This window comes from Lissotriton vulgaris, chromosome 5 (genome assembly GCF_964263255.1).
Source record: "Lissotriton vulgaris chromosome 5, aLisVul1.2, whole genome shotgun sequence".
NCBI classification, from domain to species: Eukaryota; Metazoa; Chordata; class Amphibia; order Caudata; family Salamandridae; genus Lissotriton; species Lissotriton vulgaris.
In genome coordinates, this window is record NC_141693.1 from 1031874795 (window position 1) to 1031893002 (window position 18208).

The following is an 18208-nucleotide window of genomic DNA, read 5'->3' on the forward strand; positions in this document are numbered from 1 at the left end:
TTTAAGTAAAAGGTGTGCTTTGCCTTTGGCCTATCAAGCTCATGGCCCAATTCTGTATACAGGGACTGTTATGTACAAGTACACGTAGGCAATTTGTGTATGTACCCATTTATTGTCTGGAGCTTGTAGTTGTACATCCAGCTTCTCTGCACACACTTCATCAAGTGACCAGTACATTCCTAGTTCAATCATCACAGTTCTAACATTGAATTCCCCCAGTTGCTAGGTAATACTTCAAGTAGCAACACAACACATCCCCATTCTTATAAAATAATAACAATACTAAGGAAATATAAATAACAAGGAATGAAGTAGAAACGACAAAAACTGAACAAATTACATTTCATTACATAGCTATTTAGGTTTCCGAGCCTGGACTCCATCAAGTACATAATCTGCTAACCATTTTGGTGGTCTTCTAATTCTTTCTAAATTACACTCATCACGATTCTGGAAAGAAGTCACATCCTCAAGCATAGGAGTAGTATCCTCAGGTATAGCTATGTTAGGACTACTGTTTGACTGAGAAGTTCCACCATCCGCAGAGGTTACACCATCCGCATTCACAGAACTCTCCACCACATCTTCACAAGGAGTTTCCACTATAACTCCATCCATACCTCCACAACCACAAGCAAGGTCATCATCCAACCAATGAAAATTCCAAGGAATGTTGGACTGCGCAACATCACTTCCAAATAATTTGCAAGTTAAAGCCACACTATATTATACATATTCCATACTTTTCCACTCCTGACTCTTACAGCGTTATTGAGCACTTCCACTGGCTCAAAAAATTGACTTTCACCTTTTTTTACTTTACCAGGTTTCTTTATACGGACTCAGTCACCAATATCAACAATGGCGGGTTTGGCTCCTCGTTTACTATCACAAAATGCTTTAACTTTAGCGTGATGTTCCATCAATCTGTTATGAACGAAAGAAGGAGACCAATGGCATAATGTAGAGTTATAAAGCCAAACAGGATTGTACTTAGATATAGGTTTCCGAACTCTCATCATTACAAAAGGTGAGAGACCAGTGCACTTCATTCTTAGTCACTCTGCATGCCCACACAGCTTTGAATAATTTAATCTCCCAATAAAGTATAGCATTACACACAGACTGAATAACACCTTTAATTACGCAGTTAAATGTTCCACAGCACCATTTCCGCTGGGATTGTATAATGACGTTCTTTTATGGAAAACACCAACCTTCGCAAAATAATTCTTAGCAGCATTAGACAAAAACTGAACAACATTATCACTTAAAATGGTCCTTGGTAACCCTTCAGATACAAATGTTCTGTCCAAAAAGGCCAATATCACTTCTCTGTTGATTGCATTTACTATCTCTTTAACTGGCCATTTTGAAAAAAGATCAAGTAAAACAATAACATACTTTTGCTCATTTCCCACTGGTCCAAATAAGTAAATAGCTATCGAATGCCATGGACATTTGGGCGGTACACATTCCAACATGGGAGGACGTAAGGTTTGCAATGTTTTTTCCGCTGTAGAACAGTTAATACAATTCCTCACATATCTCTCCACATCCATATCGACTCCAGGCCACCAAAACAAATCGCTTACAACATTTTTTGTCCTTACAATTCCAAAATGACCATCATGACATAGCTGTATGATTATTTTGCGCAAACCAAAAGATGGTACAATTCTCTCATCTCTAAGAACGGTATCATTTTCAATACTCAGCTGAGATCTGACTTCCCAAAAAGGCCTCCGTTTCTCAATACATTTGGAATTACCTGACCAATTATTCTGAATGCATTCAATAACTTGTTTGAGTACATCATCCTTTCCACATTCCAGCAAGCATTCTTCCTTACTTATAGCGCAACCTCCTTCATCGTGTACAAATGCCACTTGAAAATTATCATAAGCATCATCATCACAATCTTCTAATTTGAGCGGCAATCTAGACATAAAATTAGCCAATACATTGTCCTTACCAGGTAAATACACAACTTTGTAAATAAAATCTTGCATTTGCATGGATAATCTAGCAATCCTGGCAGATGCACTTACTGTACCATCTGTTGTTAAAAGTTTAACCAAAGGTTTATGACCACAGAATATGGTAACAGGTTTCCCCCATACAAAGGCTCTAAAGTGATTGAGGGCCCAAGACCAGGCTAAGGCCTCTCTTTCTATTGCAGGATACCTAGTTTCAGTTGGTGTTAAGGCTCTTGATGCAAACAAAATAATTATTTATTTTCCATTAGTATCTTTTTGGAATAAAACAGCTCCAAGTCCTTTTTCACTGGAGTCAGTAGTAATGAAACTATCCATATTTGGATCAAAGCCGTCTAATGCATGAACTTTATCGATAGTCGAAGTAAGAGATACAAAATTATTTTTACATGCTTGTGACCATTCGAATTTAACTCTATTTTTTAATAACTGTCGCATATTGAAACATTTAGAGGCGAAATGAGGAATAAACTTTGAGCAATATTCTACAAGTCCTAAAAAGGATCTTAACTCATCCTTATTACAAGGAACAGGCGCCTCTTTGATGGCATTAACCAAGGTAGCGTAGGTCTAACACCATCAACTCTGATTTCATGTCCTAAGTAAGAAACATTCCCTTTGGCAAATTTGCATTTGGACAACTCCAAGGAGACCGTTCTCCTTTAAAGTATTCATCACATTTTTGAGTGTGTGATCATGACTTGTTCTATGTTCCCCAAAGACAAGAATGTCATCTTGAAAGACTCTTGTGCCAACAGTCTTATTAAACAGTTTAAAAATCAGTATTTGAAAGACTGCGGCAGCAGACGCTAAACCGAATGGCAATCTTTTAAACTGAAAACAACCAATAGGTAAGATAAAAGCAGTAAGTTTCCTAGCCTCTGGTTTTAGGGAAATTTGGTAATAAGCCGATGATAAATTGATTGTCGAGAATATCTTGGCACCTTTTAGACTACTCACCATTTCATTGATCTTGGGTAGGGGAAAACGGTCATTTACAATATTTTCATAACGATGGCGTAAATCAACACACAAACGAATTTTACCATTACTTCGTCATGCAACAACCAGGGAGAAATCCATTTTGAACCATTAATAAGTTCTATGACATCAGCTGCCACTAATTTGTTTAACTCATTGGTTACTTCTTCCCTGATCATGATAGGAATGTTCCTACATTTGTGAATTTTTAGGACTAGCATTCTCTTTTAAAACTATACGATGTTCAATTTTTTTTAGTTTACCCAAAACTTTGCTGAAGACTTCAGGAAATAATGTAGACATAGTATCAGCTACAATTGTTCCATCATCAATTACTTGGTCCTCACTATTGGGATCCAGCACAATATGTAATTTGCCTTTTCTAACCAGCCTAAAACTGGTGGACCTTTCTTTGCAATGTATAACTTAGCTTGAGTAGATCTTTCTTTAAATTTGAAAGTGAACCAACTATAGCCTAGCATTTCAATATTCTCACCATAATATCTTTGTGGATGAGTATCAGTTTCAAGTAAGGTATCACCAACTTTGTGTATAAATTTACTATTCCACAATTCTTTGTTGATGATATAGTATATGGTGAGCCAGAATCTGCAAAAATGTTAATCTCGACACCACCAATATTAAGTAAACACTCAGGTTTGTTCATGGTGACATTAACATCAATATTAAAAACTAATTCGTCAGAAAGATTTAAAACATTTTCAACATTTTTGCCATCTAAATCTCTATCATACTCCTCATCAGGTATGTGTGATACGGGACTGTCGCCAGCCCCGCCCGTACCTCCCATTCTCGGGCGCTCACACTTCACGGCAGCCTGCGATGAAGCGTCCTTGGACACAGCCCTGACAACCAGCACCCCTCCCCTCTCTGTCTTCCAGGGGCCAATCAGGAACGGACGTCTCCCGGAACCACAACCACATGACCCCAGAAGTCCCGCCTCGGACTCACCGCCGGAACAGGGAAAAAGCGGAAGCAAGGACAGAGACGCCGTCGGAGCAGCGATCTCGTGGCAGGAGGCTCGGATTGGCGTTGAAGCAGACCAGACGAACAAAGGAGAAGAAGAGTGGAGCGAAGACTGGTGGAGTCCAGAGGAGGAGGCTGAAGAGCGGCCGCAACTCACCTGGGAGTTGCGGCGGAGCGTGTGAGTACTACGGAATCCACCTCAGTAGCACACTAGGTGCTTTGTATATATTGTTAGTCCCTCTCTCATTAGTGGCACGAGGTCTGGCCTTCACTGTAAAGACTTTGTATAGCACGTCATCACTTGTATAGCACTTAGTTCATAGGTTTCCCCCTCACGATCCCTCACCAGACACTCTCTCTCCTTCCCTTCCGATTCCGTCCTGCTGCCCTTCCCTCACTGTCGCTCTCTCCTCCTGTGCACTCCCGGTGCTGGTTACGGAACAGTATCATAGCAAGTCAGGCTGGACTAACCGCTCCTTGTGTTGTCTCCCTTTCCTCCGAGGACCACCCAGCTCGCATCCTCACCGGAGAATCAGTTCCAGCGCCTGAGGGAGAAGACAAGACATCATCGCCAGGAGCTTCACTTCTGTACTTCCTCTTCCCCGCTTGTACTGACTTTGTTCTTGACACTATTAAAGACCCATCATTGCCCACTACATACGGCCTCCTTGCCTGATTTTCCGGCCCGCCATAGTCCCACAGTCACAGTATGTCTTCTTCCAAAACATATTCAAAAGCAACCCTTTTCCTTCTGGAAACTTTGGCATAATGGCCCATTATGCTGCAATCGGTGCATTTCTGTTTTAATGCAGGACAGGATCAGCTGCGAGCCAAATGGTCTCTACTGTCACATCTATAACATTTAAATGTACTTACAATATTTGTTCTGGCTTGAGGTTTATGCTGCTTTTGAACCGCTTTGTTACTAACTTTAGCCAAAACACTTGAGTTATTACTTTTGTCAATTAATTCTTTAGCACACCTGCCTGACATTTCACCTTTGCAAGCAATGCTGATAATGTCAACAAGAGGAGAATCACCATTCACCAATAAACGATCTTGGATAGCTTGGTTATTTGAATGCATAACAATCTGATCACGTATAAAATTATCTAGATGATTCCCAAACTTACAATCCATGGCAAGCTTCTTTAACTCAGCTACATATTGGTCACCAGTTTCTCCAGCCAGTTGTTTGCGTTGGAAAAATGTGTGCCTAATTATTCCTATACACACCTTAGGAGCAAAATAGGAATCAAGATCTTTTAAGACTGCAAGAAAAACATTGGTATCTCCTACAACAGGTGTTTTCGACATTTGTTTATAAACTTTTAAACCATAAGGGCCAAGTGAACGTAATAAAAATACGTTTTTTTGTGCTGCATGCATTTTTTCAGACTCATCAATAGCAGCAATATAATTTAAAAAGTAGTCTTTCCATTCACACCATTTAAGGGTAGGTTCAGCACCTGACGGTCCAAAGAAATGAGGGGTAGATATTGAAAAATTCTGAGTTGCCATGTTAATAAGGTAAGTAAGACTTAGACTAGAACAATGTTAAAAATCTGAATACAATAATAACATTAGATTGCACAGTAATATAGTGTATGAAGATGAGAAAATGTAGTAAGGTACTTTAGTACACACAAGTGCCCAACTGTAGAAGTCACTTGTCTTGAACAGTAAAAATTGTGCACAAGAAGATTAAAAAAAAAATTTGTCAATAAGTATGCCAAAGAGTTAATGTACCTCGAGGTCAGTATCGTTGAAAAATCCGTAAAAGGAATAATTAAACTGCTGGTACTTGAATGCTTGCTGTGAAAGATTCTCCGTGCACACTGCAGGATGTACAAGAAATTAAAAGGAGGCACGTACACGTCATGATAAACAGCTGGTACCTGAACGCTTGCTGTGAAAGATTCTCCGCGCACACTGCAGGATGTACAAAAAACAAAATGGAGGCACGTACATGTCACCTAAGGTCGCGCTCCTTGACCCTTGCGTGACGCTAAGACGTGACTGTAGTGACGTAAGAACACTCACAGAAGACGCTGGAAGAAGCTCCGGAATGGAAGTTCCAACGAAGAGTCTGATGAAGAACTCCAAGCCACCAGCAATCGAGAGCTCGAGCAGCAGCAACAGCGGTTGACGTACAAGCCGTTACATGTAAACAACTCACGCTGTTAAAAAAATCTGTACTGAGCTGTAACTTGAACCACCACGATAAACAACAGGTATCCGTTGGTGGCAAGACCCACAGCATCAATAATAGTAGAATGGTCCGAAGCAAAGGACACTGTCGAGACAATCAAGGCTTCTAATTTCCGATTTTTAAGTAAAATCCAGTAAGGAAAAATGAGACAATCTAATCCGTAGTAAGCCTGTCGATCCAAAACTGTAGTAAAATCTGTTGTAGGAAGTCTTGTAATCGTAGCAGAATGCAGGAAGTCTTGAAGAATTGTATATCCAAAAAAAAAATAGGTGGTCAATCGCAGTAAAATTGTAGAATTACGTGGATTCAGCTCCAGACAAATCGTCACCAATTTGTTATGTAGAAATACACGTAGGCAATTTGTGTATGTACCAATTTATTGTCTGGAGCTCGTATTTGTACATCCAGCTTCTCTGTACAGACTTCATCAAGTGACCAGTACATTCCTAGTTCAATTATCATAGTTCTAACATAGAATTCCCCCCAGTTGCTAGGCAATACTTCAAGTAGCAATACAACAGGGACTTACTCTCTTTTGATTTTCAGACTAAGTCACTTCTGGGAAGTCAAGCATAGTCTCTTAGGCAGGTACCCGTAAAAATGGGGGTACTCCTTAAACCCTCTCACACCCTCCTTGTGATTAAAGCATATGAGGCAAGATAAGACCAGCCTGCAAAGATCGTGCATAGATCTGTGTGTGCTCTGCATTTTTGAGGGGATTATTAAAAGGCATAACTCTGGTGGTTAATTCACTTGATGGAGATAGCTGTGATTTGTCTAATAAAAGTTTCTAACCATTATAAAGTAACATAGAGGATTAATGTTCGCACTGCAAAGCACAACATGTGACATGCTGTACACAGTTTGTTTTTTATTATTTAGGTAGCTCAGTGGACTACTGCTTTTATCACAAAGATAATTTTTTTACTTGAAGTTCATAAGTTACAATCCATCTAATATAGAGCATTGAACTACGAACTGGCATCAAAGCGCTGCATGAAAATTGGAAGGGAAAAGTTTAGAAGCTTATTCTGTTCTACCCTCAATCTTTCATTATTCTAATGTTGCTAAATAGAGTTCCTTTGGGTATTAATACAGTTCTATTAGTATGACAACCCCAATCATTGTGCTATGTTTCAAATCCTGCATTTATGGTGAAAATTGACTAAAACGTTGCACTTGTTTTGCAAAAAAAAGGGATTCAAACCTAGTGCAAAGTGCTATTTTGGAGGGTTTTTTTCCAGCGCAAAACCTGAATTGCCTTGGACAGTAGCGCTAAAGTAACACAAAGTAGCACTATGTGCTATTTTATGCCACGGGTACAAACCATGCAAGATACATGGACGTTCCCATGCAACTACCCATGGCTTTTGACACAAATTCCTTTCTACTAACTTTGGCAGAAAGGGATTTGCATTAAAAAACACTTACATTTTCTCGAAGCAGGCATAACGTTGGAGAAAAGATTTATTTTCCCCAAACTGTTCCAACTTTGTCAAAGCATATACGTTTGTGCTGGAAGGGTCTAGTTCCAGTATGAACTCCATATTTAGATCATGCACACACACCCTTGCACTATGGTACAAGGGTATATGCATTGGCACAAGGCAGCCTAATTTACAACAGCACTAGAGAGCAACAGCACCATGTCTTTGTAGATGTAGTGTTCTTGTTCGCTCTCCTTTTCATGCATCGCAGCACAGTAACTTTGGTTACAGTGCATGGTAAAAATGTAATCTGCCCCGTTGTTTCTCCAGACGAAGCACTCTTAACATATAATGCCTACCAGTGTAGATGACATGACTCCTACACTTTGTAGTCCTCATTGTCTTTAGTAACATTTCCTACAAATTGATGTACACATTATTATGACTCATTGCCTCTTTTTGTTTGTGATGTAAAGCGCTGTGACAGCCTTCCTTGGGATAAGCAAAGCTGTGAAATAAATGTGAGCGAGGTGCTAATTAGAAATGAGGGTCACCACTGGAATGTGGTAGTGAAGGAATTCATGCTGGAGTGTCTGGGAGGAGTGGGTGTCAATGAAAATTGTCAAATATGGTGCCACTAAAACAGGCCCTGGCTAAATTCCACACTGTTATCACTCTTCTGTTGAAATGGTGCTGTTCATTTGCTATACTTATTCTTTGTGCGACACTTTCTTCCAGAATCCTTATGACTTCAGTAATGAAACTTTGATGGCAGCACCCCCGCATTGGTCCAATGACACTGGTAGGATTTTTAAGCTAGAAGTATCCATCAAAAGGAACATTAGGATACATACTTCGCAAAAGAGTCAATTCGAGTGAGAGTACCATGAACTGTAAAGCCACAAATGGATTACATTCAGCTTTCTGAAGACAAAAATGTTCCCTACTTCGTTTTAAGTCAATTGGGAAAATAAATTTCCCCCTTTCCTATTTTCAAACGTTGGCATATATGAGGCGAGATTATTCGAAGTAAAACATTTGAAGATTCACTATAGCATTCATTTTCAATATAGTTCCATAGACTACCTCTGAAATACTTCCACCGTAGGCATACCATATTTATAACATAAACTGGGTATGTTATAAATATGGTGCACTTTCACATTTAGCCCACACAACATATCCTCGCATTTTCCTAAAGTACCTCTGGCTCTTCTTTCCTTAACGCAAAGTATATTACTTTGCTTGCTGCCGCCTATTTTTGAGCTTTCTTCAGGAGATATACCCCGAGTTGATTGGCAGGCCGGGAGCCGCGGCCGGCCCATGTGACTTTGATGCTCCCTCTGATTATGATGGCTTACTTCTAAAACGGCTGGGGAAACACCATGGGAAGGGAGAGCAGGCGCAAGCAACATCACCGGCCACACCTCCGCGCCACCAGAGGCAGGCCCGAGGTGACCGCGGCCGCCCGGAGCCGGGAAGCCGAGGAGGGAGGGAGGCACAGGGCCCCGGGGACATGCCGTCCCTCCTGTGCCTGCCGGAGGAGCTGCTGCTGCTCATCTTCTCCTACCTCGACCCCCCGGCTCTGGGCCGGCTGGGCCGAACCTGCAGGAGGCTGTATCATGTCACCAGCAGGGACGCCGTGTGGAGGAAGCTGGCCAAGGAGTGTATCAACACCGGCTTTACCGTTCAGGGAACCGACACGTAAGAGCTCCGTTTTCTAAACTTAAGTGATACAGAAAATCTTAAAACCATTGTGAGTTTCCCCCGTATTTGTTTTGTGACGTCTCGGATTTTGTCCATGACAGGTCTCAATAGCTCCACCCCGTTTCCGTGCAGGATTTACGCTCATTGCGGTGTAGACTGTACGGATCCCTTCGTGTTCGTTTGGAAGTTTCGTTACGTAGCTGCCGTAACCTAAGTTATTTACGTAATCAAAAGGTAAAAGATAAACACAAAGTTGCGCCTGCGCTTTCGTGCTGACCACATGATCTGCCAGCTCACCGTGCTGCTTCCTTATTGGCTTCTAGAGAGGGACGCCTTCTTTCAATAATATTTTTACCATGTTATTTTTCTACCAATCGTTTCAGCTGTACGAAGAACTTTTGTTTCGATGAAAGCCAACGAACAGTTATAAATTCACAACCCTTGCCTCGAAATGACCTTGCCCTTTATATTATAGTTTTGGACTATACGCCACTGTTGGTTAAATGTTATGGTGTTTACAACATGTACAGTGGTGTGAATTGTACGTATTGTTGGTGATGCAGAGTAGTTTTGAATGCTGGCATTCTTATGCCTTGTACGCAGTAGTTGCAAGTTTTTATTTTTGGTGGTTCAGCATGTTTTGTTTGTATAATTCATTCTTCAAAACTTTAAGGTGAGAGGTTACAGGTGTGCAAGGAGGCAGTTGGGTTTATATTAATAGTCCTTTTTTTACTTTATCGTGATGAATAGTGTTTATCGCCAACGTTTCAGTAGGTAACAAACGTTACCAAGTTCGGTGAGATGCATTGCGGTAGAGTTTCTGAACGAGTTGGAGGCAGGACTGCTGAAAGTGAGCACAGTCGTTTGGAATAAGTGCAGGGGCGTAGCTAGAGCTTTTGGCGCCCGGGGCTATCCCTCAGATTGCCACCCCTTGGAGGGGTGCTGGGGGAAAAAGGATGGTGAGCACTTGAAAGATGTCCGAGAGACACGTAGTATTACTGCTAATAGTTACCTCGATCATGCAAGTTACATGCACATACACTGCGGTATCTCTGCGTCCATAGCCTATGCAGATTGGGCCACATAGGTCAGGAATGAGTGGAGTACCCCAGAACCTTGTGCCAACGGTCCATGAGTGTTCAAATGCCTCTCATCCTGAGCAGGCATATCACAAAAGGAAAAGTGCATCCAAAATGCCCATGTACATGGCCCGAAAGGTCTCCCGCCCAAACAGAGCGGGACACAGCTCCTCTGCAGAGCACAAAGAATCCAATAGAGACTAGAGGCCCAGCCCAGGCAGACACATATTCCTTGATAGCTGCCATTTTAAGATGGGAAGAGCCCCAGACATGTTGCAGCCACTGGGGTAGCCATTTTGAATTGGGAAGATCCTCACCATCTGCTCAAGGTGCAACCACTGGACTCCACTGACTAGAAACAAACACTGTGGAGATGGAAGAGCTTTGCCATTACACTAGGCAGAACAGCCAGGGCGAGTAACCACAAAACCCCACGCAGCAAAATTGAAAAACGCCAGGGGAATAAAAGCACACAGGTAAAGATGATCAAGATATGCAAACCAACAGGCCCACACCAGCAAACATTACGTTACAAGACAGGAAGTCCAACCTCCCCATCCTTAAGCATGACAAAGAAGCAAAACATTATCACCAAGTAATCCGACTCGATCATCGAAACAAACATTTGATTACTTCATCGACACACTGGAAGAAATGACACAAAGATAATCAAATATCTATAATACCTAGCAGGAGATGGAGTCAAAGGGGTATTCAAGAAGTTCCCAAAGCAGGAAGTAGCCACATACCAGATGGCAAATGACGCACTCCCCAAAAAGTTCGGTCTGACAAGTGACAACCAATATGCACAATGAAAGGTACACTATAGCAATGCAAGACAACAGCCCTGGACAAATGATGCATGAATTCGCAAAGAGGATGGAGGAAACCCTTAAAGACCCACAGTGGCCATCTGCAGTGTCACTGTGTCTATCTGTGGTCTTGTAGTATTAATCTACGAGTCATGATGTCCTTGTGTGCAGCATCATGGCATGTGTCAGGGCGACCAATGGGAAGGCAGCTGGGCACTGCTCCGGGGCCCGGCTGGTTCTAAAGGAAAAGGAGACTCTCCGAGACAGTGGGACCCTGCGGGCCCCAGGGGGGCCGTCGGGTCTTTCCTTCTGTCGCTGGCTACATACTTAATAAAAAACAAACTCTGAAGCGGCAGACAGCAAAGAGTGTGCACTGCTGTTGTAATGCATTGCGTGGCATGAGGTAGTGTGTGCACCTGACCTGAGCGGTAATATACCCCAGGCTGTGCTGGAACACATACACATTCCTGGCTGAATGGTCAGTCACAATGCATATACATATTCTGTGTGTGTAACCAATGCTGCACGCTAGCTCCTCTCAGTACAACTTGACGCACTGCAGGCCTGGGCTGGCACTGCAGCTCTTGCCTCTTTGTAAATAAATAAAAAACTAAAACTAAGCTGCCTGCATCAATATGGTGCCGTCGTGCAATCATTCTAATTAAACCACCTAATACAATATAGGTAGGACGGTTCTAAATTCTCTCTCACCTCTTATGAATTATAGTCAGAGTCTGAAAAGGTGCGTGCCTGCAAGTATAAATCAGGCAAGAATGGTCTCCGACATGTATTCAAATATGTCCTCCCTTTGTGCTGCTGATGCCAACGATGCATAGCTTTCGGCCTTGAGCAAAATCTGTTTTCTCCATTAAAGTTTATTCATGGATTACATTCTTTTTCTGGCTGCCAAGCGTGTTTGGTACCTCCCTGTCAACTCCCGCACCCCCCCCCCCCTTCCCCACCTTGACTCAGCGATGAGGGATTCAATCAATGGCAGTTACTCGTGACCTCAGCGTTGTCTACATTTGTGCGCTATTTGTGGGACTGAAATACCCCTTTAAATCTCTGAAGTAGGTGAAGCTGTTGTGTTTATGTATTGTACTTAGCTTTATCAGATACCTTACCTTACCTTGAAAGAAAACCTCGGTCTGCCATTGTAATCCCTTGCGTCCCTGTAGTGTGCAATTTAAGGATGTTCCTTTTTTGCATCAATGCAGAAGCTGGTCTCAGCAACATGCACTGCTTAGGTTTGTAATCCCATATCACGTGACTCTTGTTACAAAAAAAGGCGACATAGAGAGCCGTTCAATTTAGTAACAACAATTCTCTCAGTCTCTCACCTCTTATGAATTATATTCTGAGTCTGAAAAGGTGCGTGCCTGCAAGTATAAAGCAGGCAAGAATGGTCTCCGACTCCTTGACACGTGAGGTGAGCGTAGGTGCGGTGAGCGAGTAACACGTCACTGCTACCGTCGCGAGGCGAGGGCTGGCCAAAAGTGTCCTTACAGGGCCGTCATTAGTTGCGCTCGCGCGCACCGCACGCGCTACCACTGATTGACGGCCCTGGAGGACTAGTCTGAGCGTCGAACGAGGCTGGGACAGAAGGGGGGAGGGGGGCTCAACAACGGTTCGAGCGACTCACGGACTAAGGCAGCGCTGCACTGATGCACTCCTGACCTCACCTGCGGTTATGGTAACTATTGCAGACACAGCCGCACAATGCAAACGTAGGTCTTTAAATTGCCAAAACTAAGTCCCGCGTTTGTGTGCACTGCATGCAGCGGCAGCCTGCAGTTACCGAAGCAGGTCACCTCACGTCACAGAGGCCTCCGCGGCCGCAACGGGCCTCCAGTGCCGGCCCGCGCGGCCGCGGGCGCCTCACAAATGGTGCTGCTTGGGGCGGACCGCCCCCCCCCCCCCCCCCCCCCCCTTTCCCTCCCTTGCTATGCGGGTGAATAAGTGGGTGTCAGTTTGGCTCTGAAAAAACTGGTGCCAAGGTGTTGAGTGCATCCTGTGGAAGCTGTTCCATAGGTTTGGAGCTTTAGCAGCGAAACCTCTATTTCCTCTGCTCCTTCACATTATTCTGGGCACCACCAGGCTGTTATGAGCAAAGCGGAGGCAAAAGGTAGGCTGTTGTATCTCCTGGAGCAGTTTTGGAATAGACGTTTCCAGGCATTTCTTTGCTGGCATTCGTTCACCGAAAGAGTGTTTTTTTTTATGTTTCTTCCTATCAGTATAAAATAGTGTTTTTTCTAATGTTTCTTTATATCTGTATAAATATTTGGATCGATTCATTTTCTGTTAAATTTGTTTTGTAAATTAAATTAGTAAATCTAGCTGCTTTGTTTTGAATGAGGTGTATTTTAGAGCAGCGGTTCCCAACCTTTTGACTTCTGGGTATCCCCCCCCCCCCCCCCCCCCATCAATCATTACTGGAACTTGCCTCCACACACCCCCAATTAACCATTATGGAAATCCGGGGACCACTCCACTGAGTCTATATTCTGGCCGAGGGCCCAAGTCTGAGCGCTGTTGATGATTTGAACCACAAAACAACACAAACCATACTGAAAAAACATTCAAACACACAAATGATGGTACGTTTTTTTTAAAATACACAAACATGTATACATTTTATATCAACATTTTAACATGAAGGTTGGAGCTTTTCTAAATTCAATTGAGGCCACTAATCATCTATACTATATTCTGTTTAATGCATTTGCACTGCTCCCTCAAATCAATCTGAGCATACTAATTTAATTTTTAGTCTTCAATTTTAAATTCCTTCTCATTTACAGTGCATTAAAAAAATCAATTGCACATTTTGCATATAATATATACTTTATTAATCTGTTCATATTATCTAATTTTCCAATTAGCTGAGGAGGCCACAGGTTGGGGACCACTGTTTTAGAGGGTATGTTAAAAAGGGATGCATTTTCCAGATTAAAGCTAGTAAATAGACCAATGTTGAACCCAACGTTTATGGAGAATACTCTATGTATGCTACTTATTGTAATCTGCTTTATCTCGTTTAATCTAGTCAATCATACTCCTGTCATTTTGGATAAGTCTATGGTATTTATTTTATGACTCATTCTAGATACTGAAGGGGGCACCAATGGAGGTGAACAAGTGTGCTTATTCTGGGCAAAGGGTTTCAAAACAGGAGGAATCCGATTTGCACCCAGACAATGGTCTCATTTCACAGTCCAACACTAGTTCTGCATAAGATGTATAAAATTCCATACCCCTTATGAATAACACAACAATACAGATACAGAACAGTGGAACTGGGAAGCAAAAAAGAGAAGGAAAACTAATAATTAATAGGCCACCACAGGATAAACTGCACTGGTTCACTACAAGATCACAAATCCTTTTAGGCAGATGTTTTTAGGACCTTAATGCTTTGGAATAGGACAACTTGTGTCCTTTGTAGCACTGGGCCCTCAGATCTGCCCCTCCAAAAATCTCCCTCTGGGTTTCTTCTCTTCCAGACACAAATACCTATGTCTCAGATCTTCAGGCACATCCAAAAACATTACCATCATGCTTATGCTTACTCATTTTTTTTTTTTTTAAATATATTTTTATTGCAGGAATCAGTAAATCGTTACAATATCGACCAGCATTGTATCAGAAGCAATATCAGCACGGTAAAACCCTCTGGCCCCCCCCGTAAGTTTCGTACACAGCCATCCGGCCCACAACCCTGGGGTCGGGCGGCGAAATGCAATGGGGGCTCAGCAGGAAGCTTGAGCTGGTCCGGATGATCCACTGTCCGTCATCTGCTTTTCCAAACAAGGCTATAAACCCAAAAGAAACCCCCCACCCTCAAAAAACTACTTCTGAACCATAAGAAAAACCCCCCCAACCCCGCCACCAGCGCCTGGGAGCTACCGCTACAAGATTTGCCATGGGACCCCTGGGGAAAGCAATGGGACTAACAGTGCAATCGTTTACCGGGACTCGGGGCGAGTCGCTTCTTCACCTTCAGAGTCGCTGGGGGCACAATAATCCCTGAGGGCCTGCACTAGCATTTCCCACTCCAACGCGGCCTCCTGCGCCTTTTCATTATGCTGCCTCCAAGCTAGTTGATACCTCAGCGCGCTCTCCCCCGCCGCCCATTTCAAAAGCTCACTGTGCCATCTGCCGCCTGTCGGACCAACTCGTGCCTTCCAGTTCCTGGTCACCTCCCGTTTAGCAAGGAGAAGCCCTAGGTCGATAAATTTACTAGAAATTTTATTCCTGGGGGTATGGGGGAACCAATGTAAGAGCCCTACCGCCGCATCAAATGATAAGGACCTCCCCGTCACCTCCTCCAGGGTCTTCTCTACCTCCTGCCAATAAGATGACAATCCCGGACAGGCCCACAACATATGAAGGAGGTCCGCTTCCTGAGCTGGACATCTGGGGCATTCCGCCGAATTTGTGGCAAAATATCGCCTAATTTTCACCGGGGTCAGGTACGCTCTGTGGAGCACGTAATAGTGGACCAGCTGGAAACGGGCGTTGCGTGTGCCCTTCCAGGCTCGTCTCACCAATTGGTCCCAGGTTGTCTCCGGGATTTCCCTACCAATGTCCTCCTCCCAGTGGATTCTCAGAGTGGCAAGAGGAGCCAACCCTTCTTTGAGCAACCTGCCGTAAAGGCAGGTGACCGCCTTCACCGTGCCCGCAGACATCATCACATACTGGCACACTTGAGATAAGGGGGGCTCCTCCAGCCCGCTCTTCCAGTGTGCCTGGATTGCTCGGACAATGGCCGAGTGCAGCAGAAAATCACCCCTGGGGATCTCGAAGCGGTCAATAAGATCCTGAAAGGACAAGAGCGCTCCATCTTCAAACAGATCTCCAACCAGCTGTAAGCCGGCATCCTCCCAGGCCGCCAACCGTGACCAATCCCCTCCGTGTGGGAGGGCCGTCAGCATCCCCAACGGTATTTCAGGCGCATACGGTGTTCTCAGTTGGCCTCGGGCGTGGGCACGATTCCAACAGAGGCGGACAGTCCGCTCCTCCATCGACAAATCCCGCAGGGCCAAACGTTGTCGCAGCGCTATAAAGGAGAGAACATGCCTGGCCATGCCCGTCCCCCTCCTGTCCTCCGGGCCCCGGAATTCCCTGGCGATCTCCTGAGTGAAGGTCTGGAGCTGCGCCGCCAGATAATACTTTTCAAAGTCCGGCACCGCGAGCCCCCCCTCGTCCTTCGGCCTCGTCAGGGTTTTGAGGGCTACCCGCCGGCGGCCCGACCCCCAGAGGAATCCGACCACCATAGAGCGTAACAGTCGAAACGTGGCCGGTGGGACCCAGATCGGTAGGGTCCGAAAGTAGTATAAGAGCCGGGGAAGCGCCACCATTTTGAGCAGGGCGATCCGCCCCGCCACCGAGAGCGGCAGCGTGGCCCAAAAGTCCATGCAGCCTCGAAGTGCTCGAATGCTGCGGGCAATATTCCCATCCAGGAGGTCGGGTTGGTCGTGGTAGACGAACACCCCAAGATACTTAAAGCAGTCGGGTTCCCATCTAATCTCCCTATCTAGGGTAGGGGCGGGAGCACCTTTGCGCACCGGAAAGAGACAGGTCTTGGACCAATTCACTCGGAGGCCTGAAACCTCCCCGAACTCTGTGAGCGCCACCGCCGCTCCGATTAGAGCGTTGAGCGGGTCCTCTAGGAAGAGCAACAGGTCGTCCGCATACAGCGAAACAAAATGCCGGCCCGCAGGCGTCCACAAACCCGTATAGTGGGCACCCGAACGAAGGTGCAGCGCGAGTGGCTCCACTGCTAGCGCAAAAAGAAGTGGGGATAATGAACACCCTTGCCGCGTGCCCCGTTCTACTGGATACTGTGAGGAGATCAGTGGACCCGCTCGGACCCTGGCTGATGCAGAGGCATAAAGAACCGCGGTCCATCTAACAAAGCCCTCCCCGAGGCCGAATCGCCGCAGCACCGTGCAGAGGTAATCCCACTCCAGGCTATCAAAAGCCTTCTCTAGGTCCACCGACAAGACGACCGGGGACGGAGCATCCACAAAAGGTTCCCCTAGCAAACGGAACAACCTGCGAATATTCATAGTCGTGTTTCGCCGTGGGATGAAACCAGCTTGGTCCTCATGCACTAGGGAACTCATGTGTCCCAGCAGCCTCGAGGCCAAGACGCTACTCAGTATTTTATAGTCCACCGTCAACATCGATAGGGGACGGTAAGACCCTGGGTCGGACGAGTCTCGACCCGGTTTGAGGAGAGGAACCACCAACGCCTCACACATCGAGCTCGGGAGTCGCCCCAGCCTCTTCGCCTCCCTGTAGACCACCAACAATCTAGGGGCTAGGAGATCGGCGTAAGCTGCATAAAACTCCACGGGTAGGCCATCCAGGCCCGGGGTCTTGTTTCTCGCCATCCGTTTAATGGCCCCGCGGATCTCCCCCAGTTCAATGTCGGACCCCAGGGCCTTCGCCACTTCCTGCTCCACTGTGCGGAGCTCCAGCGGGCGTAGATAATCATCGAGCCGGGCAGGGTCTCGCGCGGAGCGACTGCGATATAAGCGTTCATAATAACGCCGGAAGCAGCTAAGAATCTCCGGTTGGGTGTGCACCTCGGTGTCGTCCGTCTCACGCATACTTGTCGTCAATTGGGATTGGCGCGTAGGGTTGGCCAACCACGCCAGCAACGCGCTCGATCTGTCTCCCTCTGCGATGGATCGGACCGTGTAGGCTTTATAGTCAAAACAGCGAAGCCGTTCGACCTCTGCCCTACCTTTTCCCTCGCCTCTGCCGTTCGCACCTGCAATTCCGGATGCCCAGGGCGGCGGATTTCAAGCTCGCGGAGTTGCTGGTCCGCTGCTTCTAAGTCAGCCAGGATAACGCGCCTCATGCCCACTTTCTTAGAAATACAGTAACCCCTCACCACTACCTTAAAAGCGTCCCATTCTAACGCTCTTGTACTCGCGGTGCCACCGTTGGACGCAAAATATTCCACTACCTTGTCCCCCAGGTCCGCTCTGAAAAC

General features: G+C 45.1%; 1 protein-coding gene across 1 annotated transcript in view; it reads left to right on the plus strand.

The window, feature by feature from the left end:
- Window positions 1-8937: 8937 nt before the first annotated feature.
- The window catches only part of FBXW4 (F-box and WD repeat domain containing 4), an 880740-nt gene continuing 871469 nt past the window's right edge, over window positions 8938-18208 (plus strand). Inside the window, exon 1 of the mRNA XM_086922659.1 lies at window positions 8938-9308. Coding sequence (XP_086778785.1) covers window positions 9121-9308 — 188 coding nt within the window. The 5' untranslated portion in view covers window positions 8938-9120. The remainder of the gene's footprint in view (window positions 9309-18208) is intronic.